The 26,392-nt window shown below is 37.3% G+C and overlaps 1 protein-coding gene across 16 annotated transcripts in view; it reads left to right on the forward strand.

Moving 5' to 3' along the window:
• Positions 1-26,392, forward strand: part of KDM4C (lysine demethylase 4C) — a 343,287-nt gene that overhangs the window by 65,220 nt on the left and 251,675 nt on the right. For 15 of the 16 annotated variants that reach the window (XR_004272681.1, XR_004272683.1, XR_004272680.1 and 12 more), the window contains exons 5-7: positions 9,435-9,484; positions 17,528-17,631; positions 21,964-22,101. Coding sequence is in view for 12 of the 16 variants with exons in the window: in XM_032291103.1 (XP_032146994.1) it covers positions 9,435-9,484; positions 17,528-17,631; positions 21,964-22,101 (292 nt within the window). In the remaining 4 variants the exon portion in view is untranslated. Of the gene's footprint in view, positions 1-9,434; positions 9,485-9,975; positions 10,061-17,527; positions 17,632-21,963; positions 22,102-26,392 lie in introns of those variants that run through there. The other variant, XM_032291101.1, reaches the window with a different exon arrangement.

Here is a 26,392-nt window from a genome sequence, read left to right on the forward strand (position 1 = left end):
TTGATATCAACTAATTTAGAATACGGGAGAGGTCAGGAAAGCTTTTTTAAAGCGTTGTCCAGAGTTGATATCAACTAATTTAGAATCCCTTTTTCTCATGAAAAATAGTGTGCAGGACACGAAATTATTTTCTACTTATAAAATATTCAGTAGACTAGGTAATATAAAAGATGTTATTTCTTGAAAGTCAAGTTTTGTGCAGTTATTGTCTTACCAGATTTTATAATAATGATGTTAGGTAATGGTAACTTACTAATTTTTCTGATTGCTCAGGGAATTAATTTACATGTATATGGATGTCAAATTGTATTTGTAATCCCAGATTAAAAAGAACTGCCCACTTTTATAAAGCTTAGTTATTCCTTTCTTGTAAGGATTTTTTTCTCACTGTAGCTTCCTCAGTTATGACTGCCTGCACATATGGTTGTTAGGGTTTCTGGTTTTCATCTAAATGTTATGTCAGGAAATGGGCCACAAATGGCAGAAGGGTGTGGCTAAGCTCTAGCTGAGTTCCTTTTCTCGGGGCTTTTAATCTCGTGTTCTGTAGGGCCTCATTTCAGACACCTCACTCTCTAGGCCGTACATACTCTTAGATGCCTAGCTTCTAAGGCAAGAGGACTGGTATTTAAGCGACACCTCTTTACATACATGTTTGTTCTTACTGTTTTTAGCTTAGATTACTTGGGGAGTTCACTCTGAGATATGTGTGTTGGGGCTTTCTTCTATAGTGCTCCAGGAATAACACTGTGAGCAGTGAGGAAGGGAGGACTGGGCAGAAGGGGAAGTTATACTTCAGCAGAGTCCTGGGCCGATCCTAAGGGCAGTGGAGAAGCTGACATTGCCCTTCAGAATTGCCCCAAATTCAGGCAAGATGGCCAAGCCTTTATACACAAGCCTAGGCCATCCATTGCATGTGGGCTGCCATTCCCTTCCTCCTCAAGGGGTTGGTTTTGGCGGAGGGAACCGGAGCTCAGGGTGAGTGTGATAGGGGACAGGGCGCTTTCCTTTCATGAAGGCAGCAAGGGCCTTGCCAGGAATGGGACTTGGCAGTCTGCCTGCAGCATCCTCTATAGCCATGCTTTCTGTTTCTCACATTCATCTATTTTTAAGAACTGAGAATTAAGTATGAAATGTTCTACTTTCTACAGTTAACTAACAAGACTTCATAATTTAAAACTTAATACTTAATTTTTAATAAATGTACAAGTATTAAAACTTTTTAGCACCATAAGTAATGTGAAAATGTAACACAGTCACATCTGTAAAATCCATAGTTACTCAATCTTTTTGACAATTGGTTATGAATATGCTTTGATTAAAAAGTGTATTATAAATTAACTACTTCAGGAATTTTGAGTTTTGTGAAATATAGATACTTAACTTTTTGATTTATAAAGTGTTTTTGTAACAAGAACTCCCTTGCATCCACCCTGAAAAAAAACAACCACTTCAGGGAGTGGTTTGCTGGTCTTACTCTTTGTATCTGCAGTTTATTTAAAATGCCATTGTCTTTTGCTTGTTGATTTTAAGAGGGGGTTTTCCCTGTGGAGGACAGGTCAGCTCTTTTACTTCTTTATTTTTGACATTTTCATAGTGATTGTTGGGGAAACAGGGTTGGGAAATGGGGTTGGAGAGCAGATCTTGTTCTTTGGAGTTAAAATAGGTCTGAAGTCGGGTGCCAGGTCTGTTATCCATCTTGCTCAAGTGAAGAGGTGCCTGTAACTAAGCTTTGACTTTCTCGATAGTTAAATGGAGGTAGTAGTGGGCCTTGTATTACAGCATCTTAGCATAAGCTCTGGTGTGTTATCAGTGCTCAAGAAATAATGGCTGTGATGAGCTGTAGTTATATTTATTGGTCAGTTCTTTTTCACTGCGTTTTTGAACACTTTAATGAAGGTGGAGGGCAAGTCAGGCACACAAGCTTATGCCAGGAATGGGGCAGGGGGGATTATTTTAGGATTGTTACCTATTTAAAAAATTGTCCTTGAGGAACTGGGCTTTCTCCTTCATGGGGGATGACTGTGAGCAAAACAGCAACAGAAAGCAGAAATATAAATAAGGGAGGAAATAATGATTACTTCACACAGCCTTAGTTAGGCGCAGGGGACATAGGACAGCCCTGTTTTAGGACTGACCTGCCTGACCCTGACATCGGCCTGGAAGGAATTCTCCCCTCTGTGGTCCTGGATGTCACAAGGTGGGTGGAAACTGGGCCATGTGGAGGTACTGCAGCCCCTGTTGGTGAGAGAGACAGAGGGACCCTTGGCAGCTGCCTGTGACAGCCCTGTGACAGAGGCCTGGGCAGTGGGACAACAGAGAACATTTGGTTCTAAGCACACAACCCCAGGGCTCCCGAAAGACAATACGGAGTTTTGAGAGAGTGATCTGAGAAGCAGGAGTTAGTCTTGGAGAAGTACTGGCAAATGAGTAAGTGGATTGAGCATATCTTGAAAGAAGTACAGAGGACAGTTCTCAGAGAAAACTTGAACCAGAGAAAGTAGATTTTCAGAAGTATAGATTTACCTACTATTATTGTGAAATATTGGCCTAATGTCATTCAGTTCGAGATAGTGTTTGTGTCACAACCACCAGGCAACATCAGCTTATGTGTATTTGTTGATCTGATCAGGCCATTCTACACCTGAAGATATGTTTAGAGGAGTTTTGTTTTCCTTGGCCTTCAAAAAAAAAAAATCTTTAAAAAAATTTATAGAAGACTTCAGTTTTAAATGTAACATTATCCTGTGCATATCTAATTAGTGTGTTCATAGTTCATTAGTGATTTCAGTTTTTTAGTGTTAGCAGTACTTTGGCAATATGCAGAATAGCTGAAGAAAAACCCTACTGTCCCAAAGGTTAAACAAATAATTATTAATTTTAACAAATCAGTATGTACTTGAGGGTATATAATGGTAGGCATTTTATCTGATGGTTTTCAAAGTATAAAAAAAAAGTGCAAAGCACATTCTTATCTTCAAAGAATTTGGAATTAGCTACATAATTGAGCAACTGTGGCCCATAATATAGGGCCTGGCTATGAAGCAGGCAGTCACTATACAAGGTAGTCAAAAATCGATAGTTTATGTGAAAATGTCTGGATGGTGGTAGGCTTTTTCTACCTCATGCAACTCACGGCCTATCAAGACAGATATGATTTATGCACATTGAGCAGCATCTTACTTTGGGAAGTAGTATGTAATACTACATAATATAAAATTGAAGGGCTCTGGGAGGAAGAAAAGGGATAAGTTTGCTGAGATTTGTAATGGTCAAAGAAAGCTTCAAAGCGGTGGAATCTGGGTGGGGTTTGAGAGGCTGTGAATTGAAACATGGAGAGGGGTGTTTTGAGAGGAGAAGTGAGGTAGGCATCTATTATGAGTGATAGAATAATTCTTAGTCTAGCCTACAGGGAGTGGGATGTTCATATTTAAGAAGGTTGGAGTTAAATTGTGAGCATCTTGAAAGCCAGACAGTGAGGCATGAAGGTAATAGTGACAGTCTAGCTGAAGGCTGATAAAGGTTGAAATTGGGATGATACTGCTGGGAGATAGATACAAGGTTTTGAGGTTGTAGAGTGGATAGGACTTGTTAGTGGCAGAGATGATGAGAAATAGAGAGGCGTTGATTTGGGGTGGAGAGTTCTGTAAATGTCTATTAGGTCTGCTTGGTCTAGAGCTGAGTTCAAGTCCTGAATTTCCTCGTTAATTTTCTGTCTCGTTGATCTAATATTGACAGTGGAATGTTAAAGTTTACCACTATTATTATGTGGGAGTCTAAGTTTCTTTGTAGGTCTCTAAGAACTTGCTTTATAAATCTGGGTGCTCCTGTATCGGGTGCATATATATTTAGGAGAGTTAGCTCTTCTTGTTGCGTTGATCCCTTCACCATTATGCAATGCCCTTCTTTGTCTTTTTTGACCTTTGTTGGTTTAAAGTCTGTTTTACTACAGACTAGGATTGCAACCCTTGCATTTTTTTTTCTTTTTTTTTTGCTTTCCATTTGCTTGGTAAATATTCCTCCATCCCTTTATTTTGAGCCTACGTGTGTCTTTGCATGTGAGATGGACCTCCTGAATACAGCACAGGCAAAGTAGATTTAGTATAATTCTTTCTCTTTTTTTGAGATGGAGTTTCGCTCTTGTTGCCAAGGCTGGAGTGCAATGGCGTGATATTGGCTCACCTCAACCTCCGCCTCCCAGGTTCAAGTGATTCTCCTGCCTCAGCCTCCCAAGTAGCTGGGATTACAGGCATGCGCCACCATGCCTGGATAATTTGTATTTTTAGTAGAGATGAGGTTTCTCCATGTTGATCAGGTTGGTCTCAAACTCCTGACCTCAGCTGATATACCCACCTTGGCCTCCCAAAGTGCTGGAATTATAGGCATGAGCCACCTTGCCTGGCAATTTAGTATAATTCTTAAGGGTCCTATGATTTTCAGAATGATAAGTGAACATTGAATGTAGTTTAAAGTCACCAGCTACATTTGCCTTGAACAAGAGAGTCCTGTCTCTCTTTTGTAGCTTTTTTTTTGAGACAGAATACATATGTATTCTTAGTGCCAGGGTGGAAGCCTGCATGTGGGATTGTTGATATGGCAAGAGAGGGAGTGAGAGTTCTAGGGGGAGGGGGGAGCTTGAGCTGAGCTTGGAAAGAGGAGTGGGTGTTTTGCTGTATCTTATTCCTGTTTAGGACAATATGACTAATTTTGTCCTGGTACCTGGTAGTTAGAACTATGAAATAATCTTAGAAATGTAAATAGGTAACGATACTTACTTCAGATGTAAGATAAGTGTCCCAGAGTTGAGGCATTTTAGCTCATCCCTAGTGGTGATAACTTTGAGTGTTTTGAGGCATCAGAGGTCTTCCCTTCTCTTTTGCCCTCTTCTTATTTGTTCACACTAACTGCCACATGATAGTAGATCAGCCTGGGAACTTGATGTTCCCGAGATCCATGCACCACAATCTGGGCTTCATTCTGATAGGTCTTAGTGATATCTATATGTATCTCTACCCCCGCTACTTACATGGAAAGTGCCTTGAGTTTTTCCTGCGGTACTTTCTGTGTGGCAGGTGCTCAGCAACTATCTCGTAAATTGAATTAGATTGTATTAAAGTGATTCTTACTAGTAACACATCTTTTTTAAAGGAAAACTTTGGGACAGTAGGCCAAATGACTCAAACAACCACCCAGTGATTTGAGTACGCTGCATTTGCTCAGGCCTATGATTGTGCAGGAGAGAAAGAGAACATAGAGCCTAATTGTCAGGCTGCTGGAGGGTTGAGTTTTGGGTATTCTGATGGGTTGCATAAAGGTACTGTGCCTTCCTGGCATCTTTCAAATTGTAATCAGCCTTTTATGTGCTTGTCTGACCCTTGATGTTATGATTTATTGAGCTGATAGATACATATGTATATATATATATTTATAAATATATATAAAAGAAATATATATAAAAATATATAAAATATATATAACATATAGAAAAAATACATATAAAATATATATTATATATATAAAAATATGTAATATATATAATATATAATAAAATATATAAATATATATAAACATAATATATAATTATATATAATATATAAGAATATAGTGCAATGGCACAATCTTGACTCACCACAACCTCTGTCTCCCGGGTTCAAGCGATTCTCCTGCCTCAGCCTCCTGAGAAGCTTGGATTACAGGCATGAGCTACCGTGCCCAGCTAATTTTTTGTATTTTTAATAGAGATGGGGTTTCTCTATGTTGATCAGGCTTATCTCGAACTCTCGTCCTTGGGTGATCACCCCAACTTGGCCTCTCAAAGTGCTGGGATTACAGGTGTGAGCCACCACGCCCAGCCTGAACTGCTACTTTCTGAACATTTTCTCAAGCTTATTGGATGTGAGGATTGCAAGTCATGCTCAGCTCATTGCCTCGTAGCCATTGTTTATACTTGATCTTAGCCAAAAGGCTGAGAAGCAATTTAGCCATTGTTTAATAATGAGCTCCTAAATATGACTCAGTCGACAGGTTCCGTATTCTGTGAGGTAGACAAGGTCTGACAGTGGGAAGTGGCCTTGTGCAATGTCTCTTAGATGGTGCTTTCCAGTTCCTGTCGAATATGCGTTCCCCTCTAACGGATGAAGCTGATTGCTGGAAAACACGTGAAAACATATGTACCTTGGTGTTTTGTTGTCTTTTCTTTCTTCCTGTCTCTTCCTATGGCATGCTTTGAAACAGATTAGAATTGTGTTTGGCTTCAAATTGCTGCAGTTGCCCATCAAGGTAGTGTTGTGATGTAGGGTTAGCAGGGGTGCTATTGCAGACAGGACAGTGAGTCAAATGCAGTGTGACTGAGTGCCCCTAAAGCCATGTGCCTGCCTTCTTACAGGCATGGGCTGTCAGCCTATACACATTGCCTGCAGGTTTGAAAGTGTTAGGTAAAGCCTTTATTTAGCATTCTGACTTGGGCCATTCATTGCTGGAAAAAAAATCTGAAGGAAAAATATAAAAAAGCATGGCATACACAAATCCATCATCTGACATCAGGGAGGTTGTGGGGAGTCAGGACCAAGCAAAGGTTCTTACATATGGTAATTAGAAATCACCCCATTCTTTCGTTCATTCATCACGATGTACTGCCCTGTCAGAATCACCTAGGAAGCTTTTTTCAGAGTACTGTGGGTACTGTATCCCTGAGGGATGTGTGTTTCTGCTGTCCCTCATTCTCCCAGGTGCCAGTTATTGCTGATAATTAGAGGTGTCAGTGCTTCTGCCTCTGTAATCGTGTGGAAACAAAAAAAAGGCTTAGAAAAGGCCTTTCCAGCCCTGTGACTTGTATGTAGAGAACAGAATTGTTCTTTGATCTCCTTGGGCTTTATTGACACAGTGAGATAATTGATTAAAAGAACAGTAGTATCTTTTGAGCAAGATTTTGGGGTTGTCAGGTTGGTGCATGGAAGCATATTACTTCTTGACTGCTGAGTGGGATAGTGCTCTGATTTTATTGTTCATGGCAAGAACAATGATTTGACTCTCAGATGAATTTCTAAAAAATTAAAATTAGTCTTTCCTAGTTCCTTATTATGTTGAAACATTAAAAACAGAAGAATCTGATGATTGCATTCCAGTTTTATTAGCATTATTACTTATCTTCAGATTGTCCTTTGTCTGTCAGACCCTTGGGCAGGGTTTTGGGCTCATTCCGGGAACTTTTAAAGTTATTTTTATATGAAACATTGTACAGCTACGTCATTGTTTAAATACTACGTAACAAATCATAGCGTTGATAACGGAAGAGAAAAGCATGTAAAATATTTCACAGAGATAAGCATGGAGACGAGTAGATTCACTTTGAGCAAGATAATGACTAAGGGAAGGAGAGTGACCTCTCCTTGAAAGCATTTTTTCCTAGTTGTGTTTCACTGGATATTACCACAGTATGGCTTTCAGTTTGAGGATTCAATTCCACTTGGGAAATAATACATGTCTTCCTGTACACAGGGCTGTGATTGGAGGGAAGTTTTCATTCTTTGATTATTTCTGAAGCTATTAAGCTATAGCAATGGTTGGTTAACCACAAGAATTTTATTAATAATTATTTATGATCTCAAAATGAACTTGATCTTTATAGAATTTTAAAAGAAACTGAGATGCTGTTTTCAATCTAAAAGAAGAAAAGTAGAACTAATTAAATCCTTTGGCTAAGATAGGAATAGCTTAACCTGGGAATACTTGTAGAAAATAATAGGCCAATACACCTACCTAGGAGGAGAAGAATGAGGAGATTGAATTGGTATGATTCAGATCCTAAGGAATGAACTGAGGATCAGAATAGGGGTAGAGCCATCTTGCCTTACTTTTTCCTCCTTTTAGCAGATATGGTTAGTACATTTTCTCTGAGCAGATGGTTGAACTTTAGATTGAGGAGCTTTAACTTTACCAATTTTTCAGAAAAACGAATCTACATATATAAATATCTCCATCCATATCCTACCTTTTGTTGGCAGGCATTACATATACGTGTGTATCTGTATGTGTGTGTGATGAGGAAGGTTGACCCTCTTGTTTGGAAGGGACATACACACACCCATACCCATACCCACACCCATTTTCTGGGTATATTTGTGGTATAAACCAGGAATTAAAAACTGGAAAGAAGTGGCCATAAATATACATTGGGTGATAGTTATTTAGTTATGCTAAAATTTTATCTTCCCATTTCAGTTGGAATAATTTCATTAGCAGTGCCTTAAGCAACAGGATACATGATTAAATTTTCTTTTAGTGAATTGCCTAGTTACATCGGATCCAATTAAGTTTTGCGTATGTTATCAGTAGCATTAAATGAAACCAAGTGTGGTGTTAAGTACAATTAGTTAAGATGCTTTAATAAGAAGTAACTTGTACTAAATATATGTTGAGCTAGTAAGTACAGCAAATAGAGGTCTTCAAAAATATAGTTTATATCTAAAACATGAAATGATCATTCAAATTTATTGTCAATATCTATAAATATCCTCATTAAATGCCTATACAATTTAGTGTTTGTATAGGATATTATGAGATTGTTGTTTTAAAATCCTTTAGCAAGTCCACAGTAAAAATGACCTCAACATGACTTTGAAACACCAGGAGCTCGAAATGAGAATTTCTGCTCTTTAAGGGTGAAAACTTTTTCCGTAATCAAAATTTTAAAAGTCACATAATTATGAAATAAATAAAAACTTTTTTTTTAAGGCTGATAATCTTTTGCTTAAAGTCTGTTTGAAAATTACAGTGTTCTTAGTAAGATTTGGTAGAAACACAAATGTTGGTGTAATAATTTTATGTTCTATTCTACTTGTCAATAGAAATATTTTAAAATTTAAAAAGAGAACAACCCAAATTTTCTTAAAAACAAAAGCCAAAATCAACCAACCACAAAACAAAAAACATACAACCAAAAAAACACCTACGTAGACTTGTATGTAGAGAACAGAATTGTTATTTCTTCTCCTTGGGCTTTATTGACACAGTGAGATATTTGATTAAAAGAACAATAGCATATTTTGAGCAAGATTTTGGGGTTGTCAGGATGGTGCATGGAAGCATATTACTTCCGTGCTGGAATGCTGTAATAGTTGGGAGAGGGTCTCCAGGCTGTGACTAGTTGTCTTGTTGCTGTGTGGTTTCCTGCCTTGGGCCTTTGTTCCCTAATTTGTAAAATATGGTTGGCATGGTGAGTTGTGAGATTGAAATTGCTAATTTATAAACATGTTTTTCTTCTGTCCATTGTCTAAGGGATATGACTCTGTGATTGGTTTTCTAGTCTCTACTTGGATCATCTAAGTGGAATTTGATGTTGAATTTCTTTCCTGTGACATTATTTAGGAATAGATGTCCTTAGGCTACTAGCTGAAAAATTATAAACCTAAAATGTTTATTTATGTTTAAAATTTTAGGTATGCTATACCTCCAGAGCATGGAAAACGACTTGAAAGACTAGCTCAAGGTAAAACTTCCTTTCTTTATTTTTTTCTTTTCTGTGTTTTATATGTTTCTTTGTTTTGTTGGTTTTTGAGGTATTTTTTAATAATATAGACTGTCACTCAGTTGGTTTTATCCTATGCAAGTTATTGATTTTTACGTTTTTTAATTGAACAATTTAAAATTTTTTCACATTAGTTTGCAATTTTTTTTCCTGTTGCATAATCGTCATGGTTATTTTAGTTGAGTGTTTACTATTCCATCAAGTGATTGCCCTTAATCTGTTTTGGTTGTTTCTAAAAAAAATTGTTTTTAATGTAATGCATTTGACATCATTGTGCCAGTAGGTTTTTTTAAATTAAGTTACATTCTTTCAGACAGTTTTGTTGCTGCATCTTAGGGTGTGGGTGTTTCATGACCACTTTTTCTGTTGACCTGCCGTTTTCCCTAAGGGTTGTGTTACTGCTGACACTCAGTTCTTCTGTGGCCCACTGGGACTGGGAGTGTGCTCTTATGGAAGTATGAAGGTGAATGGCCATAAGTAACAATACACATGTGATTTTGGACCTTCTTGGACTGGCAAAATTAAACTTACTTTACTGCAGGTTGAATTTTTATTTTTCATGGCTTGCTGCTTCTACATGAGGGCCAGAATAAAGAACTTTTCTGGACTTCTGTTGATGGTCCTGTGCCTGCTTTTGTGTGTGCAGACAGTGCCAACACAAGCAGCCACCTTCTTCCTTCCTCTTTTTTTTTTTTTTTTTAAAACAATGTGCCAGGCAGCCTTCCCCTCAGCATCTTACATTTGGGAAGTAGAGTCACATTCATCCCTTGCCATCCCTATCTTCTGTTTTGCTAGCCACCCATCCTGAAACAAGGTGTAGGCTGGTAATGACTTATTTCCAGAGAAAAGTGGAGTTCCATTTGAGTGACAACTGAGGACTGAGGAGCAAGGCCTTTTACCTTTATCCAGGATTGAATCCTCAGCAAGGAGTGCTCTTTCAGTCCTGTGCAGATCTAAGTTTCACTGGTGTGTTAGGTTTGCCTTCTATTAGGAAAAGAATTTTGTTCCTGCCTTATATGAAATGAAATGGGGACACTGAGAAAACTCATTCCTTGCCTTGACAGTTTTGAACAGAAACTGTTACTGGCACCTAAAAGTTACTTTCCCCTACATTACAGAATACTACAGTTGTAGTATTACATTTTAAGAAGCATTATTATAATTTTGGCAGGCTAATAACTATAAAGCGTCTTTTAAAAAATATACATTTTTGTCATAATAATGATCAATGATTGATATAATTGTAATCTCGAACTTTGTTAGGAACTATTTTCATGAATAGGCTCTGGCTAATAAATTACAGCTGAGCTTATAAGATGATTATCATAAACCATAACCACGTAGGCAGTGAACTCTGTGTTAACACTATATACTGAACCAGCTCCTTCTCTGTAATAAAATTATTTCACCATTTTCTGTTAGTCTCACCACCAGAGAACTTTTAAAATGAAGCCGATGGAAACTTTACAATATCGAATCATGCACTAAAATTTCTATATAAACTACTAATGCTTTGAAGTAAACTGTCAAATGACATTCCAGAAAATGGTTACCATTTGTTTAATCAGTAAGAGGTTAATGAACTTGAAGGATGAACAAGAACTTGAAATCAATTGCCTGTTTATTCAAAATTGTTTTGCAGCAATATTTTGAGACATAAAGCAGGGAAAAGAGCCTACAGGATACTGAAGGATTTGTGTCTGTTGACCAGATGCCAGCCAAATTAATTGAATTCTGCTAAATAATCAAAGTGATAAAATAATGCAGTGTGAATGATGGAGCATTATAGAATGTCTAGGTCATAGCAACACTTGATACATAAAATGAAAAGTAGGCTCAGATAGTTTCTATTATCTTGTCTGCGCATCATAATTATCACACTTGCCTTTTATGCATGAATGCTTTCATCTTTAGTTTCTATTGAAATCTTGATTGACTGTGGCACCTACAAATATTTTATCCTAAAGACATTAGGCCTGCATCTAATAAAGCCAGGAGTTTGATTTTGCCCTTCAGCTGCTTTCTCATTTATACAGGTTTTTCCCAATACTATGTAGACATAAATGTAATAAAAAATCTCAAGTGAATTGTTGGAATTTTTATACTTGTTATATTCATCTGTAATGCCATTGCATTCTTTCTAATTTTTGATTTGATACAATTGGATTGCAAATATGGAGGGGAAGGAGAGGTATAATGTTAAATCATGAATGACGGGTTGGAAGATTTTCTGTTTAAAAAATGTCTAAATCTCACCTATTTTAGAAAAAAGATAATATCATTGCTGTTATATTAAGTTAAACAAAATACAGATTGAGGTAAATCAAGAAAGTCTACAGATTTTTGTGAAAAGTAGTATTCCATTTGTCCTTTATTGGGAATAAAATGCTGTTATTTTAAAAAACTGAAAAGGATTTACTTTGAAAATTTTGGTTACTTGGCCAAAATATGTGATTTAGGATTTTATGCAGCCAATTTTGAAAGTGTGAATGATTAGGAGGAAACTTGTTTCAAAGAACAGTATAGTGGAAGTGAGTCGATTCTTTTAGAACTGTGTATTTGCTTGAAACAAGTGTTTTGGTTTTGTTACCTTATTGAAAAAGCAGTATTCAGCAAAAGGGAATAGAACAAACATTGTTATCAAGGATTAGTTTAGTTCATCCTTTTAAGCATTTGTGTTTGTGTGTGTGTGTGTGTGTGTGCGCGTGTGCATGTGTGTGTATTTGCACACACATTGTTGAATTTTTTTTAGTGACTAGTAATAATCTTAATTGAAATCCTGTGGAGGAAAAGGTCTTAGCCCGATCTGCAGGTATCCCTGTGCCAGGGGTAGATAAAGGCCTATGGGTGGGATGCAGACAGTCCTTCTATGGACTCTTTGAAATCATATACAAAATTGGGCACATATGTAGATTTCTGGGAACGCCATCATCAGATACCCCGAGATGGTTTGGTCCAAAAGAGACTATGAGCCACTGCTGTCGGAGAGAATAGAAGAGCAGCAATAAATAAGTCATTTAAATTTTATGAACAGATTCTAAATTAACCTGCTCTCATACCTCTTTCTTGGAATTAGGGAAATGTACTTTTATTAGCTTTCAAAATGGTAAATATTATTCCCTTAAGCATTCATTTAGCTGATGGTCTGAAATATTATATTAAAATGTCTAGTTTTGAAAGGCTTATAAATACCCCTGATAATAAATAATCAATTTTAAGGCACCTTGTAAGCCCTAAAAATTGCAAAGACCAGTGATATATCCTCTGCCTTCATGCCTAACTCATACCTTAGGCATGGAGATTGATGTGTGGTGGGTTAGAGTATGTTTGTTTTTGTATATCAGCTGGGTTTCACTAAGAGTAGATAAACAGTTGGTAAACTTAATTTCTTAATAATTTGATGTCAGTGATATCACTGTTTGCTAGATTATTTTATTCCAGCTATGTTCCTAGTAGGATTTTAGACATTGGCCAATAATACACGAAATACACCCAGATAACATAATTCATATGTGAGTGAAAGACATATAGTTCCCTTCTTTTAACAGAGAATGGAGAGGAAGAATTCAGGAAATGAATGCCAACTAGTAGGGAGGAGTTATGGGGAAATGAAGATTTCTATGATTTTCGGGTGCAGATTGGGCTGGGCAGAGGCTGAGCCAGAAGAATCCTAATTAGTTTGACTATGACCCGTTTGGTCCCAGTGTTCTTGGCTTTTGGGGAGTCCTTGGTGACTTGTGTATAGGTTGTCCATGTGGCATTTCAAGGGAGTGGGAACTGAGAGGTGAAATAAAGTGGTCTCAGGAATGCAGAAAAAAGCCATGTGTATAATAACACACATACCAGTTAAATTGGGTGGAAATTTAAGCTCTTAAGTTTTCTGCTAACTAGCTTGAAATGGAAAAAACTTGCCCATTACACAATGCACACCATATTTAGGAGATGAAACAAGCAATTTGTTTAGGAGAAGCGCCATTCTTCTCCATCCCAAGATCAGTATGAAGTTCTCCTGGCACTTCTCCTGGAGAGCTCTGATAGTAGAGATGTTGATGGATTATGGAACAGTTAGGGTAGAGTGAGGCCTGGGAAGTGATAATTTTCTGTCCAGTCCTGAGTAATCACTCCATGAACGATAGTAAGCACCAACAGGCCAAATGTAGTATGTGTCTCTCATGTCAACCTCTCAAGTTAGAGACGTGGGTAAATGTTACTAGGTTTCTCCCCACACAGTGTAGGTCATTGGTTCTTCTCATAGATAAGCCTGCGAAGAAATTTCGTGTGTAAATCAATTACTGTACATCTGTTTCTGAAAGCATTTTTCACTGAATGAATTTTCTCTATCCTTTTGTTGTATTCTTTTCCTTAGCTTTTGTTTATATGGTTGCTATATTTTTCAAGCTTCATATCAGTCATATAAAACCATGATAAAACTTCATCAAAGCATACTTGGGCACCTTTCAATTATCAAAAAAAATCATCAGTCAAAATTTTTACTAGTTTGAAAATAGATCTGTGTGTTTGATTTCTCTTCCCTTCCTCCCTCCTTTGTTCTGTCTTTCTCTCCTCTTTCCTAAACAGTTAACAGCTATTATCATCTTTGCCAAATTAGTGTTTGTGTACCCATAAAAAAAAATTACTAAACTTTGATCTTAAAATCTTTTCTCAAGGGTGAAGTTTTTGGTGATTTAATGCTTATAGCATATGTTTGTATTTGAATCATAAAAGATTGGGATTTAAAAATAATTTCTTAGCTAGCAATGACTAATATATTATAAAATATAAGCCAGTTGACAGAATGGAGAACTTTTCATCAGGAGGAAAGAACACACCTGTTCCATATTTTTAGAACACATCCACTCTATTTCAAAAATGATTTCATAAGATTTAATGATTTTTTTTTTGGGGGGGGGGGAGTCAGTTTTATTCCGGTAAAATCTACAGTAAAATTCACTTATTTTAAGAATAGAGCTCATTGAGTTTTGACAAATGTCTACAGTGGTGTAATTATTAAACCATGTGATAAGCCACTGTTATCAACATGTATCATATTTCCAATACCCCAAAAAAGTTTCCTCATGCCTCTTTGTATTCAACCTCTCTCTCCTTTGCTGGCACCCACTAATCTAGTTTCTGTCCCTATTGTTTACCTTTTCAGGAGTGTCATATAAGTGGAATCATATGACATGTAGACTTTTGTTTTTGCCTTTTTTCATTTAAAATAATGCTTTTCACACATGCTCACCTTTATAGTGAATATAAAACATCCTTTGGATGGATATAGCATGTGATCCTTGAGAGAGCTTATGGGATTCTACACAATTTTCTGTGTTGCAAAACTCCCAGTAGTACTTTGGTGTTCTTAGGAAACGCTATTGTGGATTGTCTTTTAGGGTTTCAGGGCTCTGTTGGGGTCTCTGGAATATAAGCTCTTTATTATCCTAGCCTTCCATCCCTCTAACTTATTATTTGGATTGGAAAAATGATTCCAAAGACCGTCTTTGCTTGTTTGATCCTGTATGATATCTTAAAAAAGACCAAACAATAAAAATAAATTAAAAAAGGCAGTTGATTTTATTATGGCAAGGAATCGACTGTGTTTTATAGACTATGGTATGGAGTGAGAGTGAGCATAAACCATGTACCCCTGCAGGTATTTTGAGGTGAAATTCATTTTAAGACACTTTGTACATAAGTATTGTTTATGAAGTGTTTTTCAGGACTATGTAAAATATGATTCTGATAGCATATTGTAAACATAAATTCTGAACCAATGTGAAGTTCTTAATATACTGCAAATTACCTTCCTTCAGTGGTTTTCCAATTTAAATTAACTTATGACCAGTCATCACATTGTTCAGGTCCTGATTACAAATCCATATAGAAAGAAAATGGAATAGACTCTTCTTTCTTCACTGATTGTAATTTAAAACTTAATTTATCTAGCATTGCAGAAAGTTAAAGATTTGAGAAGTTTGATAGATCCATTTGAATTGTTGATAACATTCCCATGGATTGTGCATTTGGGGACTGTCCAGTGGTGTCTTTCTCTGTGTGTAGGACTTAGGTCATCTTGTTGTGTGGACATGGCCATTATATTAGTTGTGTTACCTTCCCTCCATTCACCAGTGTTTTATTTTGTGTTTATATATTATGAATATTAACCACAAGCAGAGGGCTGCATTATTACATGATATATGTGGCAAAACGATACCTTTTATTACTATTGATATTATGAAGAATTCACGTTTCTCATATTTTATTGAACATATGTTTTTCTTTCTTTCTTTCTTTTTCTTTTTTTTTTTTTTTTGAGATGGAGTCTCTCCCTGTTACCCAGGATAGAGTGCAGTGATACAATCTCAGTTCACTGCAACCTCTACCTCCTAGGTTCAGGTGAATCTCATGCCTCAACCTCCCAAGCAGCTAGGACTACAGGCACGCACCACCATGCCTGCCAACCCCCCCGTCCTTTTTTTTTTTTTTGAGCTGGAGTCTTACTCTGTTACCCAGGCTGGAGTGCAGTGGAGTGATCTCAGCTCACTGCAACCTCTCCCTCCCAGGTTAAAGTGATTTTCCTGCCTCAGCTTCCTGAGTAGCTGGGACTACAGGTGTGCACTAGCATGCCTGGCTAATGTTTTTGTATTTGTAGTAGAGACAGGGTTTCACCATGTTGGCCAGGCTGGTCTCGAACTCCTGACCTCATGATCTGTCCACCTCAGCCTCCCAAAGTCTCGGGATGACAGGCGTGAACCACCACACCTAGCCTGTATTTTTTAGTAGAAACAAGGTTTTGCTATTTTAGGCTGGTCCCAAACTCCTGGCCTCAAGTGATCCCTCTGCCTTGGCTTCCTAAAGTGGTTGGATTACAGGCATGAGTCACCATACCTAGCTAAATTGGTCACGTTCTTTAGTTATTTGCATATAGAGAGCCAGAGTGAGATGTCACATTTCCAGCAGCTTCCCCTCTCATTTTGGCGATGGAGGAGTCAGACAGCATCTCTGCTTCATCCTGTCACTCATACGCATTGCATGTGCCTTCCTGGTGCCTTCTCTCTTCCTTCTGTGTTCTTCCTCCATGATTGTCTTTCTTTTTTTCTTGTTTCTCGTTCTCTCTTTGTCTTTTTGCTTTTCCAATCCCTTCAGCATGGCTGTCTTCCCTGTGAGTAAGGAAGGTATGGAGCAGGACATCAAGCATGTTCATTTTCCTTCAGCTTGCATCACTGAGTTAATGAGAGTCTGCCTCAGACAGAACTGCAGGATTGAAGTCAGTGATGGAGAAAACTGACTCTGTCTTGATGCATAATATACTGTTGAATGAAAGGGTTGCTGTATGTTTAACTTCCTCATTTAAAAGCCTTCTCAAAACACTTCTCCCATTCAGGCTGTTCAGGCAGGTTCTCTGACATTTGATGGGTGATGGCTGGGAAGTTCATTCAAGAGGTTAGTAGCAATTAGTTTCAAATTGATCAGAAAGAAACCAAGAAAGGTGGGGAACTACTCTGTATCTGCTGTATGTGAAGGATTGGGACGAGTGCTTCAGGAATGATGAAATATAGGAGTTGAAAATATTCTTCTGTTAAAATGGATACCTATCTTTCCTTTTTTTTCCTGTATTTTTGGCTTCAGATCCCGCATCCCACACATTTATCTTTCCTAACTTCCCTAAATATTTTCTCCATTTAACAGATAATAGGTTGAATCCACATTTGTTTTGAATTGAAATTTATCCCTAAAGTTTAGTAATTTTACAAGTTACGAAAACAACTTATGGTAAACCTGTTTCTTAAAAAGATCAACCTTTGGTGATGAATCCTGCAATTTTTAAGAATTCTAACTCTGACTCTGATTTTTAGTACAGGGCTTTTTGTTGGAACAAGTCTATGCTTACATAAGTCAAACAGTAAGAACACTAGAATTTATACATTAAAAAACCTATCTGAAAATTTCTTTTAATTGACATAATGCCACTTACAATAAACACTTACATTTATTGTTTCTTTTTAGGTTTTTTCCCAAGCAGCTCCCAAGGGTGTGATGCGTTTCTTCGCCACAAGATGACATTGATTTCTCCATCAGTATTGAAGAAATACGGTATTCCCTTTGACAAGGTACATTAATATTCATCTTACACAAATTGATTTTTTGTGTGTAGGATTTGTATTTAAGATGAATTTAACATAGGTAATGTATCTTTAACTTAAAGTAGAATTTTTATGATATGGGTAGAGAAATTCAAATTCATGTTATAGCATATCAATTATTTATCTAAATCCTAATTAGAAATTAATTTTATTTCAGATATATTTACTAGAGATTTCATGTTGCTGTAGTTCACTTATAATTATACTGAAAATAAAATGTAGTACATTCTACAAAATAAGAGGAAGCACTTCTATATTAAAATCTTTTTTATGAGTAATATAGTTTATGTATATGTGATTTATTTTCTAAAAAATTCAGAGCAATTATTAGCAATAGGTTGGTTAGAATCAATGATTATGGTAGCACTATGTTGCTTTGCTTCTAAACACATTTAGACATAATACAATTGAGATTTCATTATGGATAAAATTGCCTGATGATTTAATAATCTGATATTGCTTCTGCGAGTTTTTCTGAAGAGTAGGTTCTATAAAACTCAGTAGATGCTGGATCCCACATTCTTTGTGTCTATGGGTGATTATTGGGTCAGAATTATTGCAGAGCCTGAACATTTTTATGTGAAGCAGCTAAAATGAAAAAAGGTTTTGACCAGATAAATAAAAGCTCCCTCTCAGTCTCAGGAGGATTAAATGCTTAGCTACTTGCAGAAACATTAAAAAATAGCTCTTCCTTCTAATGTATTTTTTATTTGACTTTTCTTCCCATAATCCTTGCTGTTTTCCATCTTAGAAGCTTTTTGCTTGTGACTAAATCTTTACATTTTCTTCATTTTAGGCTCTTAATGTGGCCTTCTTTTTGTGTGTGTTTTTGGGGGTGGGGGGGATTTGTTCAAAGAAGAACTTTTCCAAGTGCCAGGATTCATTCTTCAGCTTGAGGTGGTTCCCTGCCCCCTCACAAACTGTCTATGCAGCAGTCACGCATGAGATATGTTTGCTTTTGTGAGCGTGCCCTCATGACTGCTTTACTCACACGTTTTTACCATGAAAAACTCATGCCTTCAAGATGTGCAGCATGGGGGATGCCTGTGGGTGTAGGGAGGCACTGGGGCTGTGCTGCAGAACTGTTGGATACAGAGGGCACAGGCTTTGCCACTCAGAGGGGCCACTGTGGCTGTGGGGCTTGTGGGGCTTTGTCCCATCTCCAGACACCTCTGGGCACCAGGCTTTTGTGAGTCGCAGGTACATCATCATCCAGGGCTTCTTTTAAGTAGTTGGCATTAGCTTCATTAGGTACTTTTACCTAAGTTGGGATATTAGAAGGTAGACGTGAAGTAGTGCAACAGTGTCCCCAAGACAAAAAATCCTTCTCTGTTCATTTAGGGCTGGTGTTAGGTATTGGTGGTAGCTTAGGGCTGATACATGAAGAGAGGTTAGGTGAAGCAGCAGGGCTGTGCGATTGGCTCCCTTTCCCCAGGATGGAGGACTTTGGAGCTTGGAGCTCTTTTCTGGAGGTTCCCAGCACCCTCTTTCTAGGCCGTAGCTCTCAATCAGCACTACTTGGTAGATCACTGGATGCATAGGGCTCTCATCTGGTCTTTTGTGGATGGCTTCTGTATAAAGTGGCAGGATGAATTTAAGACCTGAAATGGTGAAACAGCAGTGACTTTGAGGGTTGATTGGCAGTGGCATTTCCTCGTATGAAGTACTGTCACTTCCCCATTCCACTTCAATATAGGGCATGTCATGACACTGTATTCCTCAAGGAGCACATTTCCTGGTGATGATAACATAACATGTGGTAGAGCAGCAAAATGGTAGCATAGGCTGCAGGATTAAACCTCCTGAGTTCATTTCTGATTCAGTCACATGATTTTTCTGAGCTTTAGTTTCTCAACTGTAAAATGGGCATAAAAATAGTGACTACTTAATAGGGTTATTATGAAGAAAAAGATAATCTGTAGAAAGAGTTTTGCATGGCATATGTTACATAGTAACATACTCTTCCTCAACAACTCAACCCTCTTCCTATAGGTAATGATGTGTCAGTTGGAATTCATGTTTTCCTTATTTCATTGTGTTTGCCATATTCATACATGTGTATGAAAAACCTAAGTGTAATAAACAGCTAATGTCTGCATTTTGATTATATCTCTTCTGTTCTCTAGCTTTCTTTATGGTATGAGATTGGGACTGAGCTGTTTCTGGAAATGACAGGGAGCTAAAATTTAGAGTTGCATTCCGTGAAACAAGCGTCCTTTTTTTTTTTTTTTTTTTTTTTAAAATCATGGCATGAGCAGGGTTTTCTAGGTAGGGTAGAGAAGGTTTTTAGGCAGGATTCCATGGAGTGGGAAAAGTAGTTATCTTATTCCAATGGCAGTGGTCCTTCCCCTCTTCTCACCTTTATGTGGGAGCAGGGTGAGTTTTGTTTTGTCACATAGGATAAGAAAGAAGCACCTACATAATTAATTAGATTCAGTGAGATCAGGAAAGGAGAGAATTTGGCTATGTTCTCCATGGCACAGAGCTAGAACCATGCTGGGCACTGGTAAGCCTCTTTCTCCTGCCAGGTGACAGCTGAGCTGTTGCTTATTGCAGCAGAACACCTACTGGGGTTTCCTTGGCAGGGGACAATGGTGTTATGAGTTACATTTCAGAATTATTGGGGTAAAAAAATACTATCCCCTTTCCCCAATATCATTTTAGCATCCATAACATGGCAAAGCTAATCAGTGGTAAAAGGTATCAGTAGAGTGATGGGCTGGGGATGGTCTAGAACAGGGATGAAGGAACTTTCTTGGGTGATGAAATAATAGGGACATGGGATATATGGGTATATGCATTTGTCAAAACTGATCAAACTGTACATTTATTATCTGAGCATTTTATTATATGTACCTTATATCTCAAAGAAAATATAAATTGTATTAGGGTCAGTAGGATAATTAAAAGTGTGGTTTTACAACTTTTATTATCAGAGCTAGCAGAGAATAGAGGCTCTGAATGTGAACATATAGCATTTGCTGAATACTTTGGCAAAATATCTCTAGGAGAAACATTGCTTCAGTGCCCAAATCCTATGAGTAGTGTTATATTACTTTGCTTCAACTTTAAGAATTTTAAAGGTATAAGGGGTGTACCCTATTATGTGCTGGGTTAGAAACATTTTAAGATCAGGAAAAAAAAAAGAAACATTTTAAGATCAGATAATGCAAAACAAAGATTATTCCGTTTGAAGGAGTAAGCAAATAAATTTTATGATTTTATATCAGATACTTTTTAAAAAAAGAAATAACACTAAATTTTTCTTTACTTTTTATATGAACCATGGGATACTTTGTGTTGCTTTGGTGATAGTAAAAAAAAAAAGTCTTTAAAAAGTAGAAACAGGATAAATACATTTTTTAATGTTTTTTAAAAGGCTAAGGCTTATTTAAGCATTTTAATTATACTTAAAAATGCACTGACTCACTCTAACATACAATATAGTTGAATAATTCTTTGAACAGAAGTTTTACTATGAAATGGACTGTACTTAATTGAATGTTTTCTAAGTGCTAGGCTAGAGTAATTTGATGAGTACCACCAACTCTTTACCAATAAGAGTTGATAACACAGCCTGCCCAGCATACATTATCAAAGTTTTTGTTGCTGTAGCTTTAACAATGTCAGTTACTATATGATTGTTTTTATATGTAATTCCAGTAATGCAAGTTATTAAAATATAAGAATATATCGCTTGATAGCTAATATGAACAAATTTACTTGAATAACTTGAAGATACCTTCAATTAAAATGTAATAGCTCACGCCTATAATCCTAGCACTTGAGAGGCTGAGGCGAGTGGATCACGAGGTCAGGAGTTCAAGATCAGCCTGACCAACATGGTGAAACCCCATCTCTACTAAAAAAAAATACAAAAAAGTAGCTGGGTGTGGTTGCACATGCCTGTAGTCCCAGCTACTCAGGAGGATGAGGCAGGAAAATCACTTGAACCTGGGAGGCGGAGGTTGCAGTGAGCTGAGATTGCGCCACCCAGGCTGGGAGACAGAGCGAGACTCTGTCTTTTTAAAAAAAAAAAAAAAAAAGTAATAGCTTTGATTATGTATTGTTTGACTGAATTCAAGGGCCAGCAACCCACGTCCTATTTAGGAAAGTGTTTTAAACGTTTCCTGAAAAAGCACTATTAAAGGATTAAGTAAAGAATCTTGTGAAACTTTTTTATTGCTCTGATATCATGACATTTTTTTCTTTTTTCTTTAATGGGAAATATATTTTAATTATATTTATAATTTTGGAAGTCTTATTACTACAAAATATTATATGTTTCCTACTTTGCAGATAACTCAGGAGGCTGGAGAATTCATGATCACTTTCCCATATGGCTACCATGCTGGTTTTAATCATGGTTTTAACTGTGCAGAATCTACGAATTTTGCTACTGTCAGATGGATCGACTATGGAAAAGTTGCCAAATTGGTAAGCTATGCCTCAGAAATAAAGCATAAATTAAGGGTGTATTCTGGTTTTTGTAGTAGGAACCCTAAGATTCTGTGCAGCATTTACTTATTTTTCCTCACTGGCGCTGTGTGCCTCTCACCATAGCAATTCGTTTCAGGCTAGATACATTTATTTTACATAGGCAGTATTACCAATTTTAGCTGAGTTTGTGTGTTTTGAGATTAATGTGGAGCAGTTTACCCTATTAGGTAATTTTATGCAATGTGTGTTTGTTTTCTGTCTTGAGGCCTTTAGTTGGTGTTTTGTAAGGTTTTCCAATGGCATCAAGTGGCTCCGTGTTAGATAGACTCAGACCTCTCCCTGTTCGAGATCAGTTCATGGCTTAGAAAACAATTTACAGAAGGGAGTGTCTGATAAAATTGTGGCAAGAGGTGGAGGGAGTTTGGTAGGAAGAAATGATTAAAACTGCCCTTAGTGCAGAAATGAAATCTTGAAAGTAATAATGTAGAACACATTTTAATAGGAATTGCACGTTCATGTTAAATTTGGTACAAAATTTTGCATCTCCTGCCCAGTATATTTAATTTAGCTCACATACTGTGTATTTTCATTCACAAGCAATAATTTCTATTAAATTTAATTACTTTCCCCTTGTGGTGTTAAATAGAAGACATCTTCAAAGTGATGGTGGTTTCCATTAGGTTTGCTTCCTTTCCTATGGCTTTTAAGGGAAAGGTGCAGGCTGGCAGAGGGTAGCTTTTGAATGAAACTGTGTGTTTTACAGAGTATGTAAAATTGACATAGATTTAGCAGAAAATGATAAATAAAGCTTATGTGGTCTTGGCCCCTGCATGGCTCAACTGAATATCCTTCATTCTACACTGATAAAACTTACATTTGGAGACATTAGGTGAACTTAGATGGAAGTATGTTCAGGGAAGAAAACGAAGTTTAATTCACCTGTGTATTTAGAAAATTGCAAAATATGTTAAAAGTGTAGCCCTTTGGCAGCCCAGGACTCATTTGAATACATTCTGGACATAAAAGAAAGCCCCTGGTATTAGAAGACTTTTTCTATTCTAAGTAATTTCTGTTTACAGTGAGTAATTCAGAAAGGAACAGAACTGTACTACTTCACATTATACATCCTATGCATTCTAACAAAACCTCGTAAGAAATAGAAAACTCAGCGTGTCTACCCAGGCCAGCCACTGCATTGCTTTTGCGGAAATGTAACGTGTGCATCTGCCTCGAAGCAGTGTCTTGGCCATGAGGTTATAACAAGGTGTGTTATTTTATTGTTTGCACCTTTACTCACTGACATAAGTCAGCTATCATAGCTGTTCAGAGTCGCCACAAATATCGATTATTGTTTAATACAGGTCCCAGAGGCAGTCCATGATATTGTCCAAAATAGGACATTCCTGCCTTGGGGTGAAGCTAAACAACCATGTACATTGGAGTTGCATTTCCACATTTCCATGTGGAAGTAGAGAGCTGAGTGTGGTGGCTTGTGCCTGTTATCTCAGCTACTTGGGAGGCTGAGACAGGAGAATCGCTTGAATCCTGGAGGCAAATGTTGCAGTGAGCCAAGATTACGCCATTGCATTCCAGCCTGGCGACAGAGTGAGACTCTGTCTCAAAAAAAAGAGAAATTTCATTATTTGTGTAAAGCTCAGGTACACTTCTTCCAAGTTTTAGCAAATTCCTGGATATTGAATATTCTCAGCTGAATTATTGTATTTGGGAGATATTTCTGTCCCTGTGGATATATTCTCTGTTTTTTCAGTCCTTCAGTCCAGATGGTCCTTTTTCATGGTATCTATCCAAACTGCCTCATCTCTCAAACAGACATTTTGTGTGTGTGTGTGGATTACGTTTAGAACATCTGGGGAAAATGGAGTAAGGAGTGAAGGGACATTCACCTTTTAGTCTTGGTAGCTACTTAGTGTAACCATCCCTGTTTCTAATATTCTCTTATAATACCCTTACCATTTTTCTCATTTCTCTCTTTGCTTCTGTTTTCCTCAATGAGGATCATTCGGTTCTCTTGTCTTAACATGCAAAAATTAGGATAGCCAAATCCTGTAAGATGCTCCGGAACAAAAGGCCTTGCGTTTAGCAGGACCCACTGACCTAAGAAGACAGTCGTGCAATTTTCCTCCATTTTACTAATCAAAGACAAGATCATTACTGAAAAAACTTGAGAGTGATGCTTCAGGTAGCCGCATGTTCATTTGCTGCTGATGGGCAGAGATCAGGTTTTGTGAGTGCTCAGTGAGTTTGTCCCGTGCTGCATGTGTGTACAAAGAAAGACATATATTTGTCTTCAGGGAGCTTTCAGAAAGAACAGAAGGACTTTTAATAAAACTTCACTTGCAAAATTGTATTATTAGTGGAACATACCATCTAATCTAGTTATTTGTTTTAGGAATTTTTGTGGCTTTGAATGTTGGTGTAACAGTGAAATGCAATTTTTTTTTTTGATAGAGATTTAAAAATATGTAACAGCTCTTTTAGCAGTTGAAATAAGACATTTGTGCAAATTTGAGATGACTGTTTTCTGTTTCTGGAGCTTTCTTTCCTTCTGTGATAGAAGTCCGTGGTTACTCTGTGTAGCTGCTGCCGTGACACTCACAGGTCTGCTTCCCGGCTAGGCTGGATCAAAGCGCTGGCCTGCAGGTTGTATTTCATTTTTCCGTTTGTTGGGATGAAGTGCAGTTGTTTTGATGTTAGGTTTGATGGATTTGTTTGCCACTGCATTCATTAGCTTCACATCAAAAAACTGACAGCCTGTTAAATGAAACTTTGGCTTAGATTTTCAGCTTGACTCTTTGGAGACATTTTGTTTTTGTGTTTGAGCAGCCTCAAGCACTATGATTGTCTCAATGGGAAGAAAAGTTATTTACTGTACTGATTTTGTTGAGTAAAAAAGAATCATTGTCTTGGGGACAGTCATATCTAGTCTATACCATCCGAAGCAGTGTATTTATTACAGTGTGTGCAGTGAAAGAGACTTACTGTGTCAGGATAAATATTATCTTATTGGAAGGAAAGGTAATACCTGGTGACATGAAAATGATATCTTTTATTTTGCATTAATTTTAAGTGATATTATATTAACATGATATGTCAGAAAGTTGAAAAATTGTATGGCAGAGCTGGGAATGTTCTCTTACAAACTCCCGGAGTACTACTCCACTATCTAATTTTAAAACATTTTGATATTTGAATCCTTGAATGTTTGAACAAGTTTAAAAAGAGATGATAGAATATTGAAACTGATTTCCCTTTAATCTGGCAGGGGTTTCAACTGTTAAATTGTTTAGCATGTAAGTGCCATGTTGTAGGTGCATTCTGTTTTATATTTCAATTCTCTAAAATTCAATTAGATATTTCTTAAATCAGGTAGCATCCTTCCATAACATCTTTAATGTTGGGCATTCTTTATTTAAAAAATCAGGAATCATTTTTATGGTGAGTCTCTAGGGTATATTTTAATACGCTTTTGATCACGAAATGCTAGTATAGTGATATTCCTCTGTTTCTGTGACATGTGAAGGAAAGAAAATATAGACTGCTTTGAATATTGTTCATTTAACAGTTCTTGGCATTTCATTTTAAGTGTCTGACATGACATATATAATATGAACTTCGTGAGTATGGGGATTTTATGTTCTGCATTGTTTTTTTTTCCAATTTACCTCTACTTTTTGCTGTTTCTGATTCCTGGGTTCTGATGAAGTATTGTAACAGAGCTGAGGAGTAGCTTTGCTGCGCTTTTTTTTTTTTTTTAATGCTTTACTTTTAAAAGCATTTATAGATTCACAGCAAAATTGAGAGGAATGTACAGGGATTCCCCATATTCCCCTTCTCTCTACATGTACACAGCCTACTGCATTATCAACATCCTTAACTAGAGAGGTGCATTTGTTACAAATGAAGAACCTACACTAATGTGTCATTCCCCAAAATCCATAGCTTTTTTAAATAAAAATTTTTTTTCTTAAATTGTTTTTTTTTTTTTTTTTGGGACGGAGTTTCTCTCTTGTTACCCAGGCTGGAGTGCAATGGCGCGATCTCGGCTCACCACAACCTCCGCCTCCTGGGTTCAGGCAATTCTCCTGCCTCAGCCTCCTGAGTAGCTGGGATTACAGGCACGTGCCACCATGCCCAGCTAATTTTTTGTACTTTTAGTAGAGACGGGGTTTCACCATGTTGACCAGGATGGTCTCGATCTCCTGACCTCGTGATCCACCCGCCTCGGCCTCCCAAAGTGCTGAGATTACAGGCTTGAGCCACCGCGCCC

Source organism: Sapajus apella, unplaced genomic scaffold (assembly GCF_009761245.1).
Source record: "Sapajus apella isolate SASKATOON/1434 unplaced genomic scaffold, GSC_monkey_1.0 scaffold24, whole genome shotgun sequence".
Taxonomy (NCBI): domain Eukaryota; kingdom Metazoa; phylum Chordata; class Mammalia; order Primates; family Cebidae; genus Sapajus; species Sapajus apella.